Source organism: Lutra lutra, chromosome 2 (genome assembly GCF_902655055.1).
Source record: "Lutra lutra chromosome 2, mLutLut1.2, whole genome shotgun sequence".
Classification (NCBI taxonomy): domain Eukaryota; kingdom Metazoa; phylum Chordata; class Mammalia; order Carnivora; family Mustelidae; genus Lutra; species Lutra lutra.
In genome coordinates this window covers 23,937,816-23,956,383 of record NC_062279.1, presented here as the reverse complement: position 1 = coordinate 23,956,383, position 18,568 = coordinate 23,937,816, and the positions used below count along the sequence as shown (strand labels likewise).

Sequence of the window (18,568 nt, the reverse complement as noted above, 5' to 3'; positions counted from 1 at the left end):
CCCACATAACCAAGCCAAGACTTAATTACAGTTTCTGTTCTGCCAGAAATGGAATCTTAAATCAATCAGCACTAGTTAGTAATCTGCCTGAGAGACCCCTCCTGTCCTCTAAAGGAAAGTAACCTTACAATAACTAACCCACTTTCCTTGCCTAGTAAAACTTCCTTTTACCTGTTCCCTTCTGCCTACAAGTCTTGTTTTGTACAGCTCCTTGGAGCTCCTCCCTGTCTGCTAGATTGGATGCTGCCTGATTCATGAATCACTGAATAAAGCCAAAAGGATCTTTCAAAGTTACCCAGTTGAGTTGTTTTCTAACATACCAAATTATTCTACAGCTTAAACTACTGCCATGATTTTCTATTACTTTTAGGATAAAAATAAGAATGTTTATATAAGCTTACTGACTCAATGATTTGGCACTGCCCCCCACACCCACCCTCACTTCCTACCATATTCTTCTTTGCTCGTTGTACTATCGCCACCCAGATCTTTTCCCCCTACTCACATGTATCACATTCCTTCTTTTCATGGCACCTTGATACTTACTATTTCTTCTGCTGAAATTCTCTACTCTCAACTTCCTGCTAGCCTAGTTAAGTCTTATTCACAGTTCACATTTCATGTGGATATTGCCCAGGGAAGATCTCCCTGAGCTACGTAAGTTACTTCTCCAAAGTATGTTCTCAGAGCCTCAAGTATCTTTCTTTCATGGCACTTATCACAGAAATAATTTGCTATTTATTTTTTATATTTTATATATCAGTGCTGGTTTTGTTCCACCTGACTGTAAGCATCATGAGGGAGGAGGACATCTATTTTTATTTGTTTATTTCCCTCACCACTTTATCTCCAGTGCCTAGTGCAATACCCGGCACTGGATAGGTGTCTTTGAGTATGACATAACATGCCGGGAAATGAAATGGGAAGGGTGCATAAAGCACTGTGTTGCGTTCTGTAGTACCATGGCTGTCTTGAGAGGGAGCACTGTCATTCTGAGTTGCGAACTGAACTTTTTTTCATGGAACATGATTTTTACCTGAAAGAACTGACAGACAAATTACGGTCATTTAGACTTAGGTATTTGGCAGGCACTTTCTTACAAATGAACAAAAAACAACCGACAATATTTGTTGCCAATAACATCCGAGCTTTCAAATAAAGATCAGAATTTGGGAAAATTTGTATACACCACCATGAGTTTGACAGCTTCCCAATAAGTAAAGACTTTCATGAGAATATGATGTCAGTTTCACTGAATGTGATTTTAAAAATACATTATATAATAAATATGTCAACATTTGGAAGATCTCCATAACTGAATCAACCAGTATCTTCTATTTGATGTTACAAGATTATATAAGGGTAAAAGATCCATTCAAGGTGCAGTGGAGGCCAATGGGTTTTAACATAACACATGGCAAAAGTTTCAAATTCCACACTGCAACTAAACTTTAACAACCACTAGCCAAGTGTTGATAGAGTATCAAAGAAGAGTATCTACAATAATCTGAAAGGACTATTAAAATATTTTTCCTTTTTCCTACTTTTTTATCTGTGTGGTAAATTTTCTCAATACACTTCATGAAAAACAACACATTGTTAACTATTGAATAAAAAAAGCAGATTAGAATAGAACTGTCTTCTATTAATCAGACACCGAAGAGATCTGCAAGAATGTACATAATGCCAAAGAGTTTGAGACCCACTGCTCTAACATATGGAAAGATGAGTAGCAGTCTATATTTGCCCTGTAGGAACCACGACAAATACAGAAGAGGTATAGGTAGAATTCTTGGCCCAGGTCTACTTCAAAGACAATCCTCTGAATTACTCTGTTCATGATAGATTCAAGAACCAAATAGGCAAAATATGAACCTATTATAAAGAGTATCAGGAGTAAGGTGGTTTCTAGGTTTGATAAGCTGAAAAAGAGGAAATAAATGAAAGTTTGTGAAGAGATATTGGCAAGAGTTTATAAGAAATACTAGTCTAGTAAGATTATATAGCATAATATCTTTTGAAATACCACGTTATTTGGTTAGTTGTTCTGAAAACTTATCCTGTTCCAAACTTTTATAAATTAAAGGTAAGAAAAAAGATCTCATAAAATTATTAAGAAAATTGAAAAATATACTTACATTTGGGCTCATCTGTTGTAACAGCCAAAATAAAATCATATGGAGTCATGAATAACTGCCCTTCACATTCTATAGAAGCAAACAAACGAAATCTTCTTTCCCGAGATGTAGCATAGAGGTCTAAGTCTTCAATGTCTGTTCGGTTGATAGCAACCTAAAGTTAAGAAAGCAAATAAAATTGGACTGTGTGAAATAACATCTCCTTTTAGAAGCTAAATGCTGTTAATTATGCTGAAAGTGAGTTAATAGAGTAAATGACCAAGTGTGAAAATATCATCTTCTGCAGAACTTAATCGCTTTATAAATTACCCATATGAATAAAATGAATTAATGTTTTAAAGATCCTATAATAAATATCATTAAGGGCCTGAAAATTCTAAATTTTAAATTAAATTAAATTAATAATACTATTTTTTATTTTGAAAATAATTAATATTATTAATTAATAATAGTGTATCAGGATTTCACTTTCTTCTTTTAGAAAATCAATAGAGTAGGGGTGCCTGGGTGGCTCATTCAGTTAAGCATCTGTCTTCAGCTCAGGTCATGATCCCAGGGTCCTAGGGTTGAATCCTGAGTCTGGCTCCCTGCTCAGTGGAGAGCCTGCTTCCTCCCTCTCCAACTAACTTTAGATCACTAGAGTACAGTTACTACCAATGGTTGTTCTGAATTCTATATAAGGTTAAGATTAACAGAAGAGTGTGTATAAATGGGGAGGGGAAAGGAAGTCTTTTTTTTTCCCTTAATTTCAAGACTTTCTTTGTGGATAAATAATTTTTCACTGTTACTTATTTTCTCTCTGAATTACAGGAAATTTATTTTTTAAATTAAATTTAAATTTTAAATTCTAAAATTTTAAACTGGCACTTTAAAGGACCTGTGATTTATTTCTGAAGTTTCAGTTTCAGAAAACATGAAATTTCTGAGTTAATAGTTTCTTCAGAAGGAACACTAAATCTTGCTGAATGCCTACTATGTGCTCTCTATATAGTCTTATTGATCTGATTAGAAGTCTATTCAGTATAGTCTATTGATTTTTTTTAAAAGATTTTATTTATTTGTTTGTTTGTTTGACTGAGAGAGAGAGAAAGAGAGCACAAGCAGAGGGAGCAGCAGACAGCTGGAGAGGGGGGAAGCAGGCTCTCCACTGAGCAGGGAGCCAGACTCAGGATTCAACCCTAGACCCTGGGATCATGACCTGAGCTGAAGACAGATGCTTAACTGAATGAGCCACCGAAGCACCCCTACTCTATTGATTTTCTAAAAGAAGAAAGTGAAACCCTGATACACTATTCAGGGCTACCACTAAGGAAACCACTCAGTGGCAGCACTTAGATTAGAACAGAAGTTGCTAACTTTAGATCACTAGAGTACAGTTACTACCAATGGTTGTTCTGAATTCTATATAAGGTTAAGATTAACAGAAGAGTGTGTATAAATGGGGAGGGGAAAGGAAGTCTTTTTTTTTTCCCTTAATTTCAAGACCTTTCTTTGTGGATAAATAATTTTTCACTGTTACTTATTTTCTCTCTGAATTGCAGGAAATTTATTTTTTAATCAAAGGATTTTTTTATTACAAAAGTGATGCATAGTTATTGTGTATAATTCAGTAGACAGAATTTTTAAAATTTATAGATATAATTTTTTTCTTTTTCAGCAAAAATGGGATTACATCACACTGAGGAGTATACTACCCAATATTTTTCGCTTATTAATATATCAGGGCTATTTTCCTATGTCACTAAATGCTCTAAATACTCTAGTAGACCATTTTTTAGTAACTGTATAATATTTCATAGAAAATGGTTGTGCCATAGCACAATTTATGAATTACACATGGTTGAATATTTATTTAGGTGAGTCACAGTATTTTACTATTACAAAACAAAGTTAAAATGACCAGCATATAATATATTTATATATATGTATAAATAGTACCTTGAGAAAAATTCCCAAGAGCGGATTTGAATGGTCAAACAAAATCTTCTCTTTTCTTTTTTTTTTTTTTCTTAAAGATTTTATTTATTTATTTTGACAGACAGAGATCACAGGTAGGCAGAGAGGCAGGCAGAGAGAGGAAGGGAAGTAGGCTCCTTGCTGAGCAGAGAGCCCGACGCGGGGCTCGATCCCAGGACCCTGGGATCATGACCTGAGCCGAAGGCAGAGGCTTTAACCCGCTGAGCTACCCAGGCGCCCCAAACAAAATCTTTTCATATATATTTCACTCTTCCTCTAGGGAGTTAATATCAATTTATACGATTATCAATAATACAGTAATTATATGTTGTACATTTCATAAAAATTATTTTATATTAGAAAAAATTATTTAGGATGGCAAGCTTATTCTCTTTATTGTCTCTTCCATGTCTGTGAAGTCATAATATAGATTATGTATAAACTATTAAAATTATTTAAATACTGGGGTGCCTGGGTGGCTCAGTGGGTTAAAGCCTCTGCCTTCAGCTCCGGTCATGATCTCAGGGTCCTGGGATCGAGCCCCACATAGGGCTCTCTGCTCAGCAGGGAGCCTGCTTCCTTCTCTCTCTCTCTCTCTCTGCCTGCCTCTCTGCCTACCTGTGATCTCTGTGTGTCAAATAAATAAATAAAATCTTTAAAAAAAATAAAATTATTTAAATACCTAATATCTTGAGAAATTATATCAAAACAATCTACAAGAACTTCCAACAAGAAGACTACATTTTGTATTCCTAAGTTACACTTTATTAAATGAAAAGCTAGGCAAAAGACTAATCTTTTCCCACTATTCTGAAGACTTTTAAAAACATTACACAAGTAGTCAAATAAAAACTAAAAGAAAGGTTCACTCCCTACTTTTTAATGGCATGTATAAGAGATAGAATATATAGTCTCTGCCTTTAAGAAATATATACTCTATATAGAGGGACAAAATAGTAATTAGAGAGACAAAAGGTAAAAACATGGAAGAAAGGAATTAGTCAACTTAGAGTGAATCAAAATAAAAAGCACTATAAAGGTTGAGGTTAATAAGATGGTTTCATGGGGCTCCGGGGTGGCTCAGTTGGTTAAGTTTCTGCCTTCAGCTCGGGTCATGATCCCAGGGTCCTGGGATTTGGGACCCCGCACTGGGCTCCCTGATCAGCGAAGAGTCTGCTTCACCTTCTCCCTTTGCTGCTTCCCCTGCTTGTGCTCTCACTCTCTCTCTCGTTCAAATAAATAAAGAAAAAAAATTTTTTTAAAGATTTTATTTATTTATTTGAGAGAGATACAGTGAGAGAGAGCATGAGCTAGGAGAAGGTCAGAGGGAGAAGCAGACTCCCCATGGAGCTGGGAGCCTGATGTGGGACTCGATCCCGGGATTCCGGGATCATGACCTGAGCCGAAGGCAGTCGTCCAACCAACTGAGCCACCCAGGCGTCCCAATAAAGAAAATGTTTTAAAAAAATAAGATTTCAGGAAGAAAAAAATATGAATTTTAATGTCAGGGAAAGATATGAGCATTCTAGGTTTATACAGCAGACTTGAAAAGATGGTAATAACCTTCCCAGAGCAGAGGATTTGCATTCATGGAAAAGGGTAAATAAACTGATAAGATTTCTGAAGGCCAGACTAAAGCACTGGAATTTAATCTGATAGAAAACATGGCTTTAGGAGATTCTTACGTAGAGCAATGACACAACTGAAAATGATGCTTTAGAAAGATAATGCAGCTCGAGACCAGAGACAAGCCAGTTCAGTAGTATGTTAGTAACAATTACTCAGGTAATCCTAACTGAGTTAGCTCTGTCATGGGTAAGAAGTGAGACACTGAGCAACTTAATGTCAATAATGGGGAATAAGCTTCCTGAATAGTCCTTAGGGATCAGTCTAACATCTTAGGTCCCTTTCTGCACATCCCAGCGAGATGGTTCTTCCTCCTAGGATAGGGAAATCAATCTTGTCTATGACCACGGTTTACTCTCCTGCTTTGTTCTTGCTATGTTTCCTTGGACCTAACTGGTCACAATCAACCACGACTCATTTCCAGTGAATTCCCTGAAGGACCACTTTGTGTGGAGCTCTCATTGTTTGTGAACCATTATCTGAAGCCATGACTTAGTCTGACATCCTGAACCACACTTTTTGCCTATAACATCTTCATTTGTTATGATCTAATATGGACTTGGTCTGTGACTTCTGCCCCTACCTGCTGCTGCTATTACTGCTCATGATGCTCTTGTATTTTCTCATGAAACTTTCCTTCCTAAGTGTCTGTCATTGGTCCCAGCCAAACCTGCTTGACCACTGCAGCTGGGAATTTGATCCACCTTCCATGAGCTAATGCTGACAACTCTTCCTCTCCTTAACTTCGACTAAAAATCAATCAACAAAACCTGTTGTTTTCCCTCTCATCTCTCAAATCCGCCAGAGCCACCATTTTGTGTAAGCCCACACTACTTCCCTAAAATTTTACAGGAATGGCCTATGATTTTTGCCTCTAATCCATTGTCTACTGACAGAAAACAGGCAGAGCTATAGAACTCTTTGAATCCTTTAACCACCTGAGTAACAGTTTCAGGAAAAAAAAAATCTGACCAAACAGAGTTAAGTTTTCATTAAAACTCCACTGTAGGAAAGAAATTGAAGATGACAAAGAAAGGGAAAAATACCCCAAGCTCATGAATTGGAAGAACAAATGTTAAAATGTCTACATTACCTAAAGCAATCTACACATTTAATGCAATCCCAATTCAAATACCACCCAGCATATTTCAGAGCTAGAAAAAACAATCCTAAAATTTGCAGGGAACCAAAAAAGACCCCGAATAGCCAAAGCAATCTTGAAAAAGAAAAGTAAAGCTAGAAGCATCACAATTCAGGATTTCAAGTAATATTACAAAGCTATAGTGATCAAGACAGTATGGTCTTGTACTGGCACAAAAACAGATACATTGATCAAAGGAACAGAATAGAAAATTCAAAAACAACTGTATGATCAACTCATCTTGGACGAACAAGGAAAGAACATCCAATGGGAAAAGGACAATCTCTTCAACAAATGGTGTTGAGAAAACAACATAAAAAAGAATGAAACTGGACCACTTTCTTATACCATATACAAAAATTATTTCAAAATGGATGAATGACTTAAGTGTGGGACAGGAAAACATCAAAATACTAGAAGGGAACACAGGTAGTAACTTCTCTGACATCAGTTGTAGCAACTTCTTACTAGATTGGGAGGCAAGAGAAACAAAAGCAAAAATGAACTACTGGGACTTCATCAAAATAAAAACCTTAGGCACAGTGAGGGAAACAGTCAACAGAACTAAAAGGTAATCTTCAGAATGAAAGAAGAGATCTGCAAATGACATATCATATCTGATAATGGGTTAGTATCCAAAATCTATAAAGAACTTAACAAACTCAATACACAAAATCCAATAATCCAATTAAGAAATGGGGAGAAGACATGAATACACCTCTTTCCAAAGAACACATGCAGATGGCTGACAGACACATGAAAAGATGCTCAGTATCACTTATCATCAGGGAAATGCAAATCAAAACTACAATGAGATATCACCTCACATCTGTCCAGATGGCTAAAATTAACAACATGGGAAACAAAAAATTTTGGCAAGGATGGAGAGAAAGGGGAACCCATTTACATTGTTGGTGGGAACGCAAACTGGTGTAGCCACTCTAGAAAATAGAATAGAAGGTCCCCAAAAAGTTAGACTATGTTGCAGAAATTGCACTCCTAGGTATTTACCTAAAGGACATAAAAATGCTGATTCAAAGGGATACATGCACCCTGATACTTAATAGCAGCATTATCAACAATAGCCAAATTATGGGAAGAGCCCAAATGTATTGATTGATGAATGGGTAAAGGAGTTATGTGTGTGCATATGTGTAATGTGTGTGTGTGTGTGTGTGTGTGTGTGTGTAGTGGAATATTAATCAGCTATCAAAAAGAAATGCAACCTTGCTGTTTGCAATAACACAAATGGAACTAGAGTGTATTATGCTAAGTGAAATAAGTCAGAGAGGGGTGCCTGGGTGGCTCAGTTGGTTAAGTGACTGCCTTCAGCTCAGGCCATGATCCCAGGGTCCTAGGATGGATTCCTGGGTATGGGGTCAGGGTGGGGGAAGGTCCCTGCTCAGCGGGGAGCCTGCTTCTTCCTCTCCCAATCCCCTGCTTGTGCTCCCTCTCTCACTGTGTCTCTCTCTGTCAAATAAATAAATGAAATCTTTTTTTTTTTTTTAAAGGAGATCACAAGTAGGCAGAGAGGCAGGCAGAGAGAGAGAGAGAAGCAGGCTCCCCGCCGAGCAAAGAGCCTGATGTGGAGCTCCATCCCTGAGGTCATGACCTGAGCTGAAGGCATGAAGGCTTAACCCACTGAGCCACCCAGGTGCCCCAAATAAATAAATAAATAAAATCTTAAAAAAAATATCAGTCAGAGAAAAATACCATATGATATCACTCATATGTGGAATTTAAGAAACAAAACAGATGAACATGGGGGAAAAAAGAGAGACAAAGCATAAAACAGATTCTTATCTATAGAGAACAAGATAGAAGGTGGGGGGGATGGGTTAAATGGGTGATAGGGATTGAGGAGGGCGCTTGTAATGAGCTCTGGGTGTTATATGTAAGTGATGAATCACTAAATACTAATCCTGAAACTAATATTGCATTATATGTTAACTGAAATTTAAATAAAAACTTGAAACAACTACAAAACTCCACTTAATGAATTCTACCCCTTGTTGCTTTAGCAATAGTACCCATCATTTTTTATAATGGCATTAAGTGGTTCCTACAGGTCTATTTAGCAACACCTTAAAAGGACTGGGAAGGAGTTTGAGAATGGTTTGTGCTCCAGACAAAAAAAAAAGTTTATTGTAAAAGGGAAGAATATGTTTTATGTATAAAAGAGATAACCAGAGTCTGGATGCTTAAAAGGGCTTCCTGCTACTGCAAACTTGTTGCTTCGGTCACTGCCTCTTCTCAATTTAGTGAGACAAATCATACAGTGCAATAATATACATTGGCACTTCTCAAATGCAACATAAACTGGTTGATCCAGTATGCTGGCCCGACCCTAAAACAGTCTAGTTATCATCAACTGGAAGGAATGGATTCATCTGGCTGGACAATGGGATGAAATGAAGAGCAGAACAGGAAATCAATACTTTGGTTGGCTCTATATTCTCTATTCTCCTCCACTGACTTGTCTCTTCCTACTCAGATGCCATACTGTTTTAATTACTATAGCTAGGGTGATATTTTGATATCAGTAAGCAAGATTTCATCTTAGTAATCAGTCTTTTAAAAATATTCATAGTGATTGATATTCAAGTTTCTCCTAAGTGAACTTTAAAATCACTGTGTCAAATTCTATTTCAATAATCCTACTAACATTTTGTTGGGGATGACATTCAACTTTGGTATAATTTAGGAGACTTGATTTTTCCCATCTGGAAACATGGATATCTGTTTATTCAGGTCTTCAACTAGGACTTTCAGTAAAGTTTTGCAGTTTGCTTTATATAAGTTTTAAGTATTTTTTTTGGTAGATTTTTGGTACATTTTATAGTTTCTGTGTAATTGTGAATTGTGAATGGAACCTATTATTCCTGTTACATTTTCAACTGGTTATTTCTGATGAATGGGAAAGCTAATGATTTTGGCATATTTGCTTTGTATCCAATTACCTCTTTAAATTCCTTCATTCATTTTAATAATTTTTTTCTTCTATTTTCTAAGTAAGTAATTGTAAATTCTTTCATAATAAATAACAGTTAAAGCCTTTCCTTTTTAATATTTATACTTCATTTTCATTGCCTTAATAATAAGAGTTCCGTGTCTCTAAATACGATGTTGAATAGTTATCAGTAACAGTAAGCATAGTTATATTGTTCCATGTTTTGAAGAGAATGCTTCTAATGAATTGCCATTAAATGCAATGTCTGCTATTGGTTTTGATCATTATCTTGTACCTTAAATTAGGGATGGGCATACTGTTTTCCTTCGTTCACTGGAAATGTGTGTTTAGAGTTAGACTGGTCTTCAGAGACCTTAGAGATCATCCGGTCTTCTTGTTTCTTTACCTTTTATATCAAAATAGAAGCATAAATATGAGTCCCCAAGCAAAAATTTAAAATGTGTTGGCCAAGTACAGCATAAGTAGAAATCCTTGGACAAAAACTCAAAAGGTACTGGAAAAAACTCATTATTTATATTATCTTTTAACAATTTTTAGTTTCTGAGATGAATATTTAAAATCAACTAGTGAGCTAACATAAATTCATTCTTTCACCAAACAGACACTTGGTGCGTGCCTACTATATACAAATGAATTAATTATAAAATAATCGATTGGAAGATAATTACTTTATTTAAAACTGTTGTTAGAGACAAATACGAGTGAGCTTGGTTTAATCATATTCTACCTATATATATGCCAGTCACTCTCAAACCTTCCAATTGTCCACATCCTTATTTCTCTGTGATGAGGTGAGGGAGAAGCCTACTCCATGCTGAGTGGGGAGCCCAAATGTGGGACTCGATCCTGGGACCCTGGGATCATGCCCTGATCATGCCCTAATCGACTGCAGGTGCCCCAAAACAGGCTATTTTCTTAATGAATGATTTAAGAGCACAGATGAAGAATTCAGGTTTTTTTGTTTGTTTGCTTACTGTGGTGCAGTTCTAACCACATTTAACTTTACAGTGTTTAGGTTAATAAGGAGCAGTGGCCCATGAAGTTCAGCTAAGGATAACTGACTTGATCCACTAGAACCCCTGATGAAAGGGGCAGCTTCAGACCAGTAGATTCCCAAAATAGGAGACGGCGCTCTCAGACCTTTAAAGTATTCAGCTTTGCTTTTGAACTTTCCAAAGTTTAAAAAATCTAAACCTACTGAAGTTCTAACATCAATATAATGAGCATTCAAAAACAAGAACCAATAAATAAAGGTGAAAAATGATATTCAAACCAGTTTACTAATCCTCTTGGCAGTCTTGCTTGCTTACAAATGACAATGCTCTTGTATCATGTTAATGTTCAGAGCATTTTTAAAAAACAAATACAGCCATTTCCCTGTAGCACACTGGTGTGAACCTATGGGTATAATCCCTATATTACAATGAACAGGTGAAGTTTACCAGTATTCACTGGCTGATCTATTTTAGTACCTTTTTTGCTTATCTAAATCCAATATATCTTTCTAAAGTTAATTTCTAAAGCTTAAAACTAACCTAAACATTTTTCATTTATGCATACTGTTTCATTAAATAATACCTTTTGCATCACAAATTCCCAATATAGAAAAACTCATCAATAAGTACAGCATAGCTAAGATGAATGGAAAAACTAACCTGAAAGCCGAAAAACCTGAATTATTTATATTTAGTTGTTAAAACATTAATTATTAAAATGAAAATCTCCATTATCAATCCAATATTATGTACTTAAAAAATAAGCAATAAAATATGACTAGACCATTTGTTAACCACAGGGAAAAAATACTGACAGAAGTTAATAGAAGTCATGGTCATTTAAGAAAAATTCTTAATTTCCATAGGTTGATAGTCAAACCGAAAAACACCTATTTAGGAAATTTAGGAAGTGACAGCCTTTAAATTGTTAAGGAATATTAAAGAGAAAACCCGCAAAGTTTATGGTGATTACAAAGAGAAATCGCCTCTCTAAGAAGTTAGCTGGTGGGTACCAGAAGCGAGATGGAGTGGAAGACTGGTTATCTAAGAAATAATTTCTCCAAAGTAGACACAACACAGAGCTTCCACATTCCATCTTTCCTGGAGATGCTCCTTTTAAATGGCTTATTCTAAAGTGAAATCTTTTCTCTGCATGTACTCCTGCATTGGAAGTTACTACTGTTGTTGTTATTATCGGCAGACCTACTGAAGAAGCTCTTAAATGCAGGGAGACTGAAACATAATTTCTGTTAGGCAATAAGGAGCACATCAATCCATGAAGGATAGCTTATTAATTATCGATTTTAAAAATATGTTCTAATTAAAAATTGTTAGAGAGTAAATGTAATTAATATTTGTACCCTGAATTCCTGTTTTCCCTGGTGTTTAGAGGAACCAGAGTCTTCATTGTGAGAACTCTGATACCAAAATAGTGTCCGTGACTTCCTCTTCCTATAAGCATCTGTTGAAGATACTTAAGCACTATTTGTGGTATTTGTTTCACTTCAGTCTCTGGAACCAATCCTGTGCTACGCTGGAAGTAATCAAAGACTTTTAGGCCAGAGATTTGGGAGGTAGGCCAGAGATTTGGAACCAGGAACAGAGCTTCCAATATGCTTCCTCTTACCAGAACCTATCCCTTATTTCCCAGTTATAGTACTTGTGTTCCTACCTGCCAACCAGTCCCTGAGGCCTTTTCCTGAATACTGCAGTAGTCCCCTGTGATTACAGTGCTTGCTTATCCCCTCGTCCCAGTGCTGAGTGTTAAGTTGCTATTTATCAGGTCTCCTAGATGCTATTTTAGATGCCTGCTACAGAGATCTGCTGATTGTCAACATATTCAAGGACTGTCTACTGCTAGTACCTCATGAAACCAACTAAGCTAATACTAATCAACAGCTAGTCCTAACCTGTTGGAGGAAACAAGAATGAGTCTGATCTCACTCTGTGCTTGAGATGAGTTCTGGGAACTATAATGGTCTCTGAGCTATGGTCAGCTCTAGTAATATTTTCGATCAACTCAGCTTTTCATTTCTCTGGAAATGAGAAACTTCTCAGCCATTTCCAAGATGAGTCTCTGCTCTGTATCAAACAGTCTCTGTGATTCTTCCACTCAGACTCTCAGAAAGAAGACCTGTCATAAAGCCTCCGCAGCCACGCCCTCTATATTGTAAAAGATACTGCTCCAATCCAATCCTAATTAATCACATCCTTATAATAACATATCTGAAACTTTGACACGAGTGAGAGTATTGAAAGTTCCCTGAGAGTCAACACTGTACTTCAAATAAATCCTAGTTATTTTCTTCATACATTATGAAGAATTATGTCACTTGTACTCCTTTCCCCCACTCATATTGGGTTGCAATAACCTGTTTACATATCTGTCTCTGCCCTTAAGCCAGGCATTCCTTGAGGAGTAGTAGTTGTTATGCTTAAAAGAACTTAACCAGTGATGAACATAATGCCTGGCCCATCTGAGAGGCTTGGTAAATGATTATTGTGTGAATAAACAAGTGCTTGTGGATGAAAACAAAATTGGCAACTGGATAATAAAGGAGCCAAAGGAATACTGAGTCTGGGTCAGGAGGCAGACAAAGATAAACAAGAGAAGCTTCTGATTCCAAACTAGGAATTTAGAGTGAGACAATAAAAGATAATCTAAAGTTTTAGTGAGAAAGATATGGCATAATTTGTGGGGATCTTGTTTAGAAGTTGTACAAACACATCTTTAAAACCAATGTTGGGGGGCGCCTGGGTGGCTCAGTTGGTTAAGCATCTGCCTTTAGCTCAGGTCAAGATCTCAGGGTCCTGGGATGGATTCCAGGGTTTGGGGCAGGGGGGTGGGGTTCCCTGCTTGTGTTCTCTCTCTCTCTCTGTCAAATAAATAAATAAAATGTTAAAAAATGTTAAAAAAAAAAAACCCCTAATGTTGGCTTTTAATACATTATATGTTAATAATGAGAATTGACCCCTCCCAAGTGACTGCAATATATAAAAACTACATATGTGTATTTTTTCATATTTAGATTTTAAAAAGGTTCTACATACTTAAAATTTTAAAGAACTGACCCTTGAACAGCACAGGTTTGAACTGTACATGCCCAGGTACACAATTTTTTTTGATCAATATAATACAGTTCTATAAATGTACATTCTCTCATGATTTTCTCAACATCTTTTTCTAGCTTACTTTTTGTAAGAACACAGAATACATATAACATACAAAATATGTATGTGTTAATCCACTACTTATGTTACTAGTAAGGCCTTCCAATCAACAGTAGGTTATTAGTAGTTACGTTTCTGGAGGAGTCAAAAGTTATATGGGGGTTTTCAACTGGAAGGGTGGTGATGCCCCTAACTTCTGCATTATTCAAGGGTCAACTATAATTATAATATTACTAGCTACATATAACTTCACTTAGCTTCTTTCAGTTACACATTACTAATTCTTTTCTTTTTTGTTTAAGATTTTATGTATTTATTTGACACACACAGAGAGAAATCACAAGTAGGCAGAGAGGCAGGCAGAGAAAGAGGGGGAAAGAGGCTCTCTGCTTACTCGATGCAGGACTCGATCCCAGGACGCTGAGATCATGACCTGAGCTGAAGGCAGAGGCTTAACCCACTGAGCCACCCAGGCGCCCTACCAATTCTTTTCTACAATAAAAAATAACTTTTGCTTCTATAATATTGCTTCAAAAAGAGTTAATGAAATTCAAATTTTTCTAATTTTTGATTATAGAAATAAGAATAAATGAACAGTACATTTAGTGAGAATTTTATCAGTATATGAATAGGGAAGGCCGGATAGAGAATACAGCTTTTCAAAATTTGAATCAATAGTGGTAGTTACAACATAGAAGTACTTTACTGTTGGAGAAAAAGATAAATACAAATATGGTTTGAAAGATGTTCAAATTTAGTAGATTACCCTTTTTCCTACATGAAGGATTGCAGGAGGGTACAGCAGTAGAGGGAAGAGAAGCCAGAACAGAAAAAGTAAGGGAAATAGAGCATATGATTTATTTGGCACAATCCTGAACCAAATACAAGACTCAGACTGTGGATATGAGCCATGAATACAGGTGATACACAGTGGTTCAAGCAGCAGGCAAACTGGCTTAAGACCATTATTAAAAGGGGAGAGTGTGTGTTTGGTGAGTGGTGTGTATTTTATAAGACTGATGAATCACAGACTTGTACCCCTGAAACAAATAATACATTATATGTTAATAATAATTTTTAAAAAGACCATTATTCAAAGACAAGATGAACGAGTACCAAATCAAGAGAAATCTGGATTCAGAAAGAAGAAATTTAGTCCCTGGAAAATGGGCATAAGGCCACTGGGGTATAAGACAGGAATCCATAAGACAAGGACTAAATCACAGAGATCACTTCCATTAATAATGTCAAAAGTGGACAATTAGCCATTAAGCTCCTTTGTCTTAGTATCTATGGTCAGGCTGAACCTATAGGTCTGCAGTTAGGTGAACTTTCATACCAGAAGAATATAGGAGACCATGCAGCTGACAAAATTAATTTACCTTCATCAAAAAATAATCATTTCTTTCCTTTTCAGTGATCAAAGACTTCACCGATTAATCCTTTCTCTACTGTATTAGGATAGACTAAATTCCTCAAATATAATGGCTCAAACATGAGCACATGTTTCAAAAATGAACACAAAAATGGTGTTCATTTCTCTCTCATAAGAGCCCAGAGAGGACATTCTGGGACTAGGGTTGCAGAGTGGGATCAGGGAACTCTGCTTCAGTGACTCAGGGTGATACAATTATCAACTGAGGTGGGGAAGGGGGAGGGGCATGCAAGAAGTTCATGTGATAAGCTTTTTATTGGTCAGGCCTCGAAGTGGTATAAATCACTTCTGCTCACATTCAGTTGAGGAGAACTTAGTCACATGGCCACACTTAAGTGCAAGGGATGATGGCAAAGGAAACACTGGGCATTTACAGCCCTAAGTATAGGGGGGAAGGGAAGAGATTAAGGTCAACAGCCTGCAGTCTTGTCATACCAACTTTGGGTATCAAGGACTCATGGAATATAAAGGACAAGGGAGAAAAGTATTAGAATTATATGTATGTTTAACAAAGACCTGGAGAAATTCACTTCCAAAACAAACCACATATGTAGGATTGGAAGCCTTTTGGGAGATAATACTTTCAAATCACCTTCATGAATTTTTCAGGAAATACTAAACTGCTATGATTCACCCAGGTTGAGTTCCACGCACTTTATCTTCTGCATTCCGTATCTCTTTCCAAAGTCTTAGATACCAGCCAGTATTGACTTGAAGTTTAATGTTTGCATTTGCACTCTCCTTAGCTCTGTTTTTCCAAATTTAGCAAAATGCTTCTGTATCTCTGACCTTTTCACAAAGCACTGCAGTGAGATTAAGAAAACACTGGGTCTGGTCCTCCATCCTTAAATGTTGAGAGATGTCCAGTGTAAACAGATGTTTTGTGTTCCACCTCCACAGACCTACCCACATTAGCTACGGGACGTTAAACAGTAACTACCATCCTACGGCTTAATTTATGAAATCTGAATTGAACCGTCTCTAGGGAAAAATATAAAGGTCTTCAAATTTTTGCTCTATAATTCTAAAACTGAGTTCTTTCCAAACTAAATTTGATGACAGATTGCTATACTCAAAATATTTTTGAAAAGTCTAAAAACTCTAAATCTAAAATCCAAGTAACAGAGAAAAAAAAATTACCTGAAAATTCATATATATAAACTTAAGTTTTATTTTTTAACTTGTTTCAAATTCAAACAGCTTCATTTCTTTTGTTAACATAGTAAAATTCACTCTGAAAATAAAGTATCATCAAACTTCAAAAAATGAAACTATACCATGTGTGACTGACAAATATTAACTGTTAAATATAATGTAATTACGATTTCTTGGCTTCTTATGGGCATGTTCTAAGTAGATATGTTAAAATTTTTATAGTGTTATTTTTCACAGATTAGGAGACTACAGACATTTAAGTTTAAGGGAAGGTATCACTGCAAAATTTTTAGATGTGGCAAATTTTGTGAAGGAAATGGAATTTTTCATTTCAAAAAGATCTTACACAACTGCTAATGAGAACTATCCAAGCATGGATCTCAGAGTTGGCACATAAATTATCTTATAAATATAAGTGCAAGGCCACACTTCAGGAAAATGAAATCACAGAAGTCTAGAGGTAACAAAGAATTTAAGTTTGCCTTTTCAGTTTATTCCTCCTAGGAAATTACATTTTATACATTCTAAGAAATTATTTTATGGGAATTGCTTAACATTCTTTTCAAGTTTGCTAAAAATGTTTAGGGAATTTTCTTTCTAGTTCTAGAAAGCTCTACCTTTTCTGTTTTACTGAAAAATTGTGAGCTACATTTTAATATCAGTTTTCCTATTTATAAAAATGGAGAGTTTACATGGACATTAAAATTACAAATACAACTGTAAAACAAAATACATAATTTATTCATAAAAATAAGCAATGATCATTTTCAGGTAACTTTGTGGAACCTCTAAGTCATGTTGACATGAACCAGATGAATGGTTTAAGAAGTGGGAGAAATAATAAAAGCTACATTTTTTAATTACCTCATCCTTCCAAAAGAAATAAAAATATTGTGTCAGTGCAATTATCTTCTTTGGAATTTCCAAACTCAGACCTTTGCAACTAGTACTTAGATGTTACTTCTTAAGGTAGTGAAACAAGGGCCTTCAGGCAACAGAGTACATCATTATCCTTCCTATGAATAACAGAAAGCGAAGGTTCACTGCCAAGGCACAGTCTCATGTTACCTCAGGTCAGCAATTTGAAAATTTACTCTGTGGTAAGGTCTGATTTTCCCAGGGAGGCGAGATTAAATGCCAGATAAAGGATTCACTACTTGACAATTAGAGAAACTGATGCCTACAAGCTGATAATACCCTAAAGAGGTAACTTGAAACAATTATATCAATTATCTAAACACTGTATAATGTATTACCTTTTAGCAGGTGAGAAATAGAGCCATGAGAATGAAAAACAGAAGAAAAATAAAAATCATTTATATTAACCAACATTATTTTGATTACTTATCCTTATTAGTTTCTTTAAAAATTGTTTGATATTAAATCAAACCAACACTAATTTTAAAAATAAAGAATTTATTTATTTGATTTCATGTGGGAAGCTGAGCATTTGTTATTATGTCCTACCTGATACTGGCAACAGGGCTAACATTTTTATAAAACACCAAAGAGCAAAAACCTTTTAAATTTAGATTTTTATGTTATATTTTCTGGATAAGAATCTTATAAAATTCTATTCACAACTATTTTTATTCTAGCTAAAAAGATGTTCACGAAAGTATTACACTTGGCTTTCTCAAATGGCTTCAGGCTCACTTACAAGCTTCTAAGAAGATAAAAGGGGTAACATTTTCTTTGCTTGTTGGGTGGTCGAAAGGTTACATATCAAATTCCAGGGTGGGAAAATCCCAAGTACTCTAGGTGAAATGTTTTGATGCTAGGTAAATGTGTCCATTTGGAAATACATACAGTCCGAAGAGGAGCCAATAGTATTTCCCTGGCTGGGTTCAAATAGGAAAAAAAAGTGTAAAATTAAAAAAAAGAAAGTAAGTGAAAAACTGATCACTTAGTCTTCACTTGTTATAGGAGTTTATAAGATTCTTTACAAGTTTACAAAGTACTTCACAAATAATCATCTCA

At 35.8% G+C, this 18,568-nt stretch overlaps 1 protein-coding gene across 3 annotated transcripts in view; it reads right to left on the bottom strand.

The window, feature by feature from the left end:
• The window catches only part of MICU3 (mitochondrial calcium uptake family member 3), a 114,331-nt gene that overhangs the window by 64,572 nt on the left and 31,191 nt on the right, over positions 1 to 18,568 (bottom strand). For all 3 annotated transcript variants that reach the window (XM_047716081.1, XM_047716073.1, XM_047716091.1), the window contains exon 2: positions 2,139 to 2,292. In XM_047716081.1, coding sequence (XP_047572037.1) covers positions 2,139 to 2,292 — 154 coding nt within the window. The remainder of the gene's footprint in view (positions 1 to 2,138; positions 2,293 to 18,568) is intronic.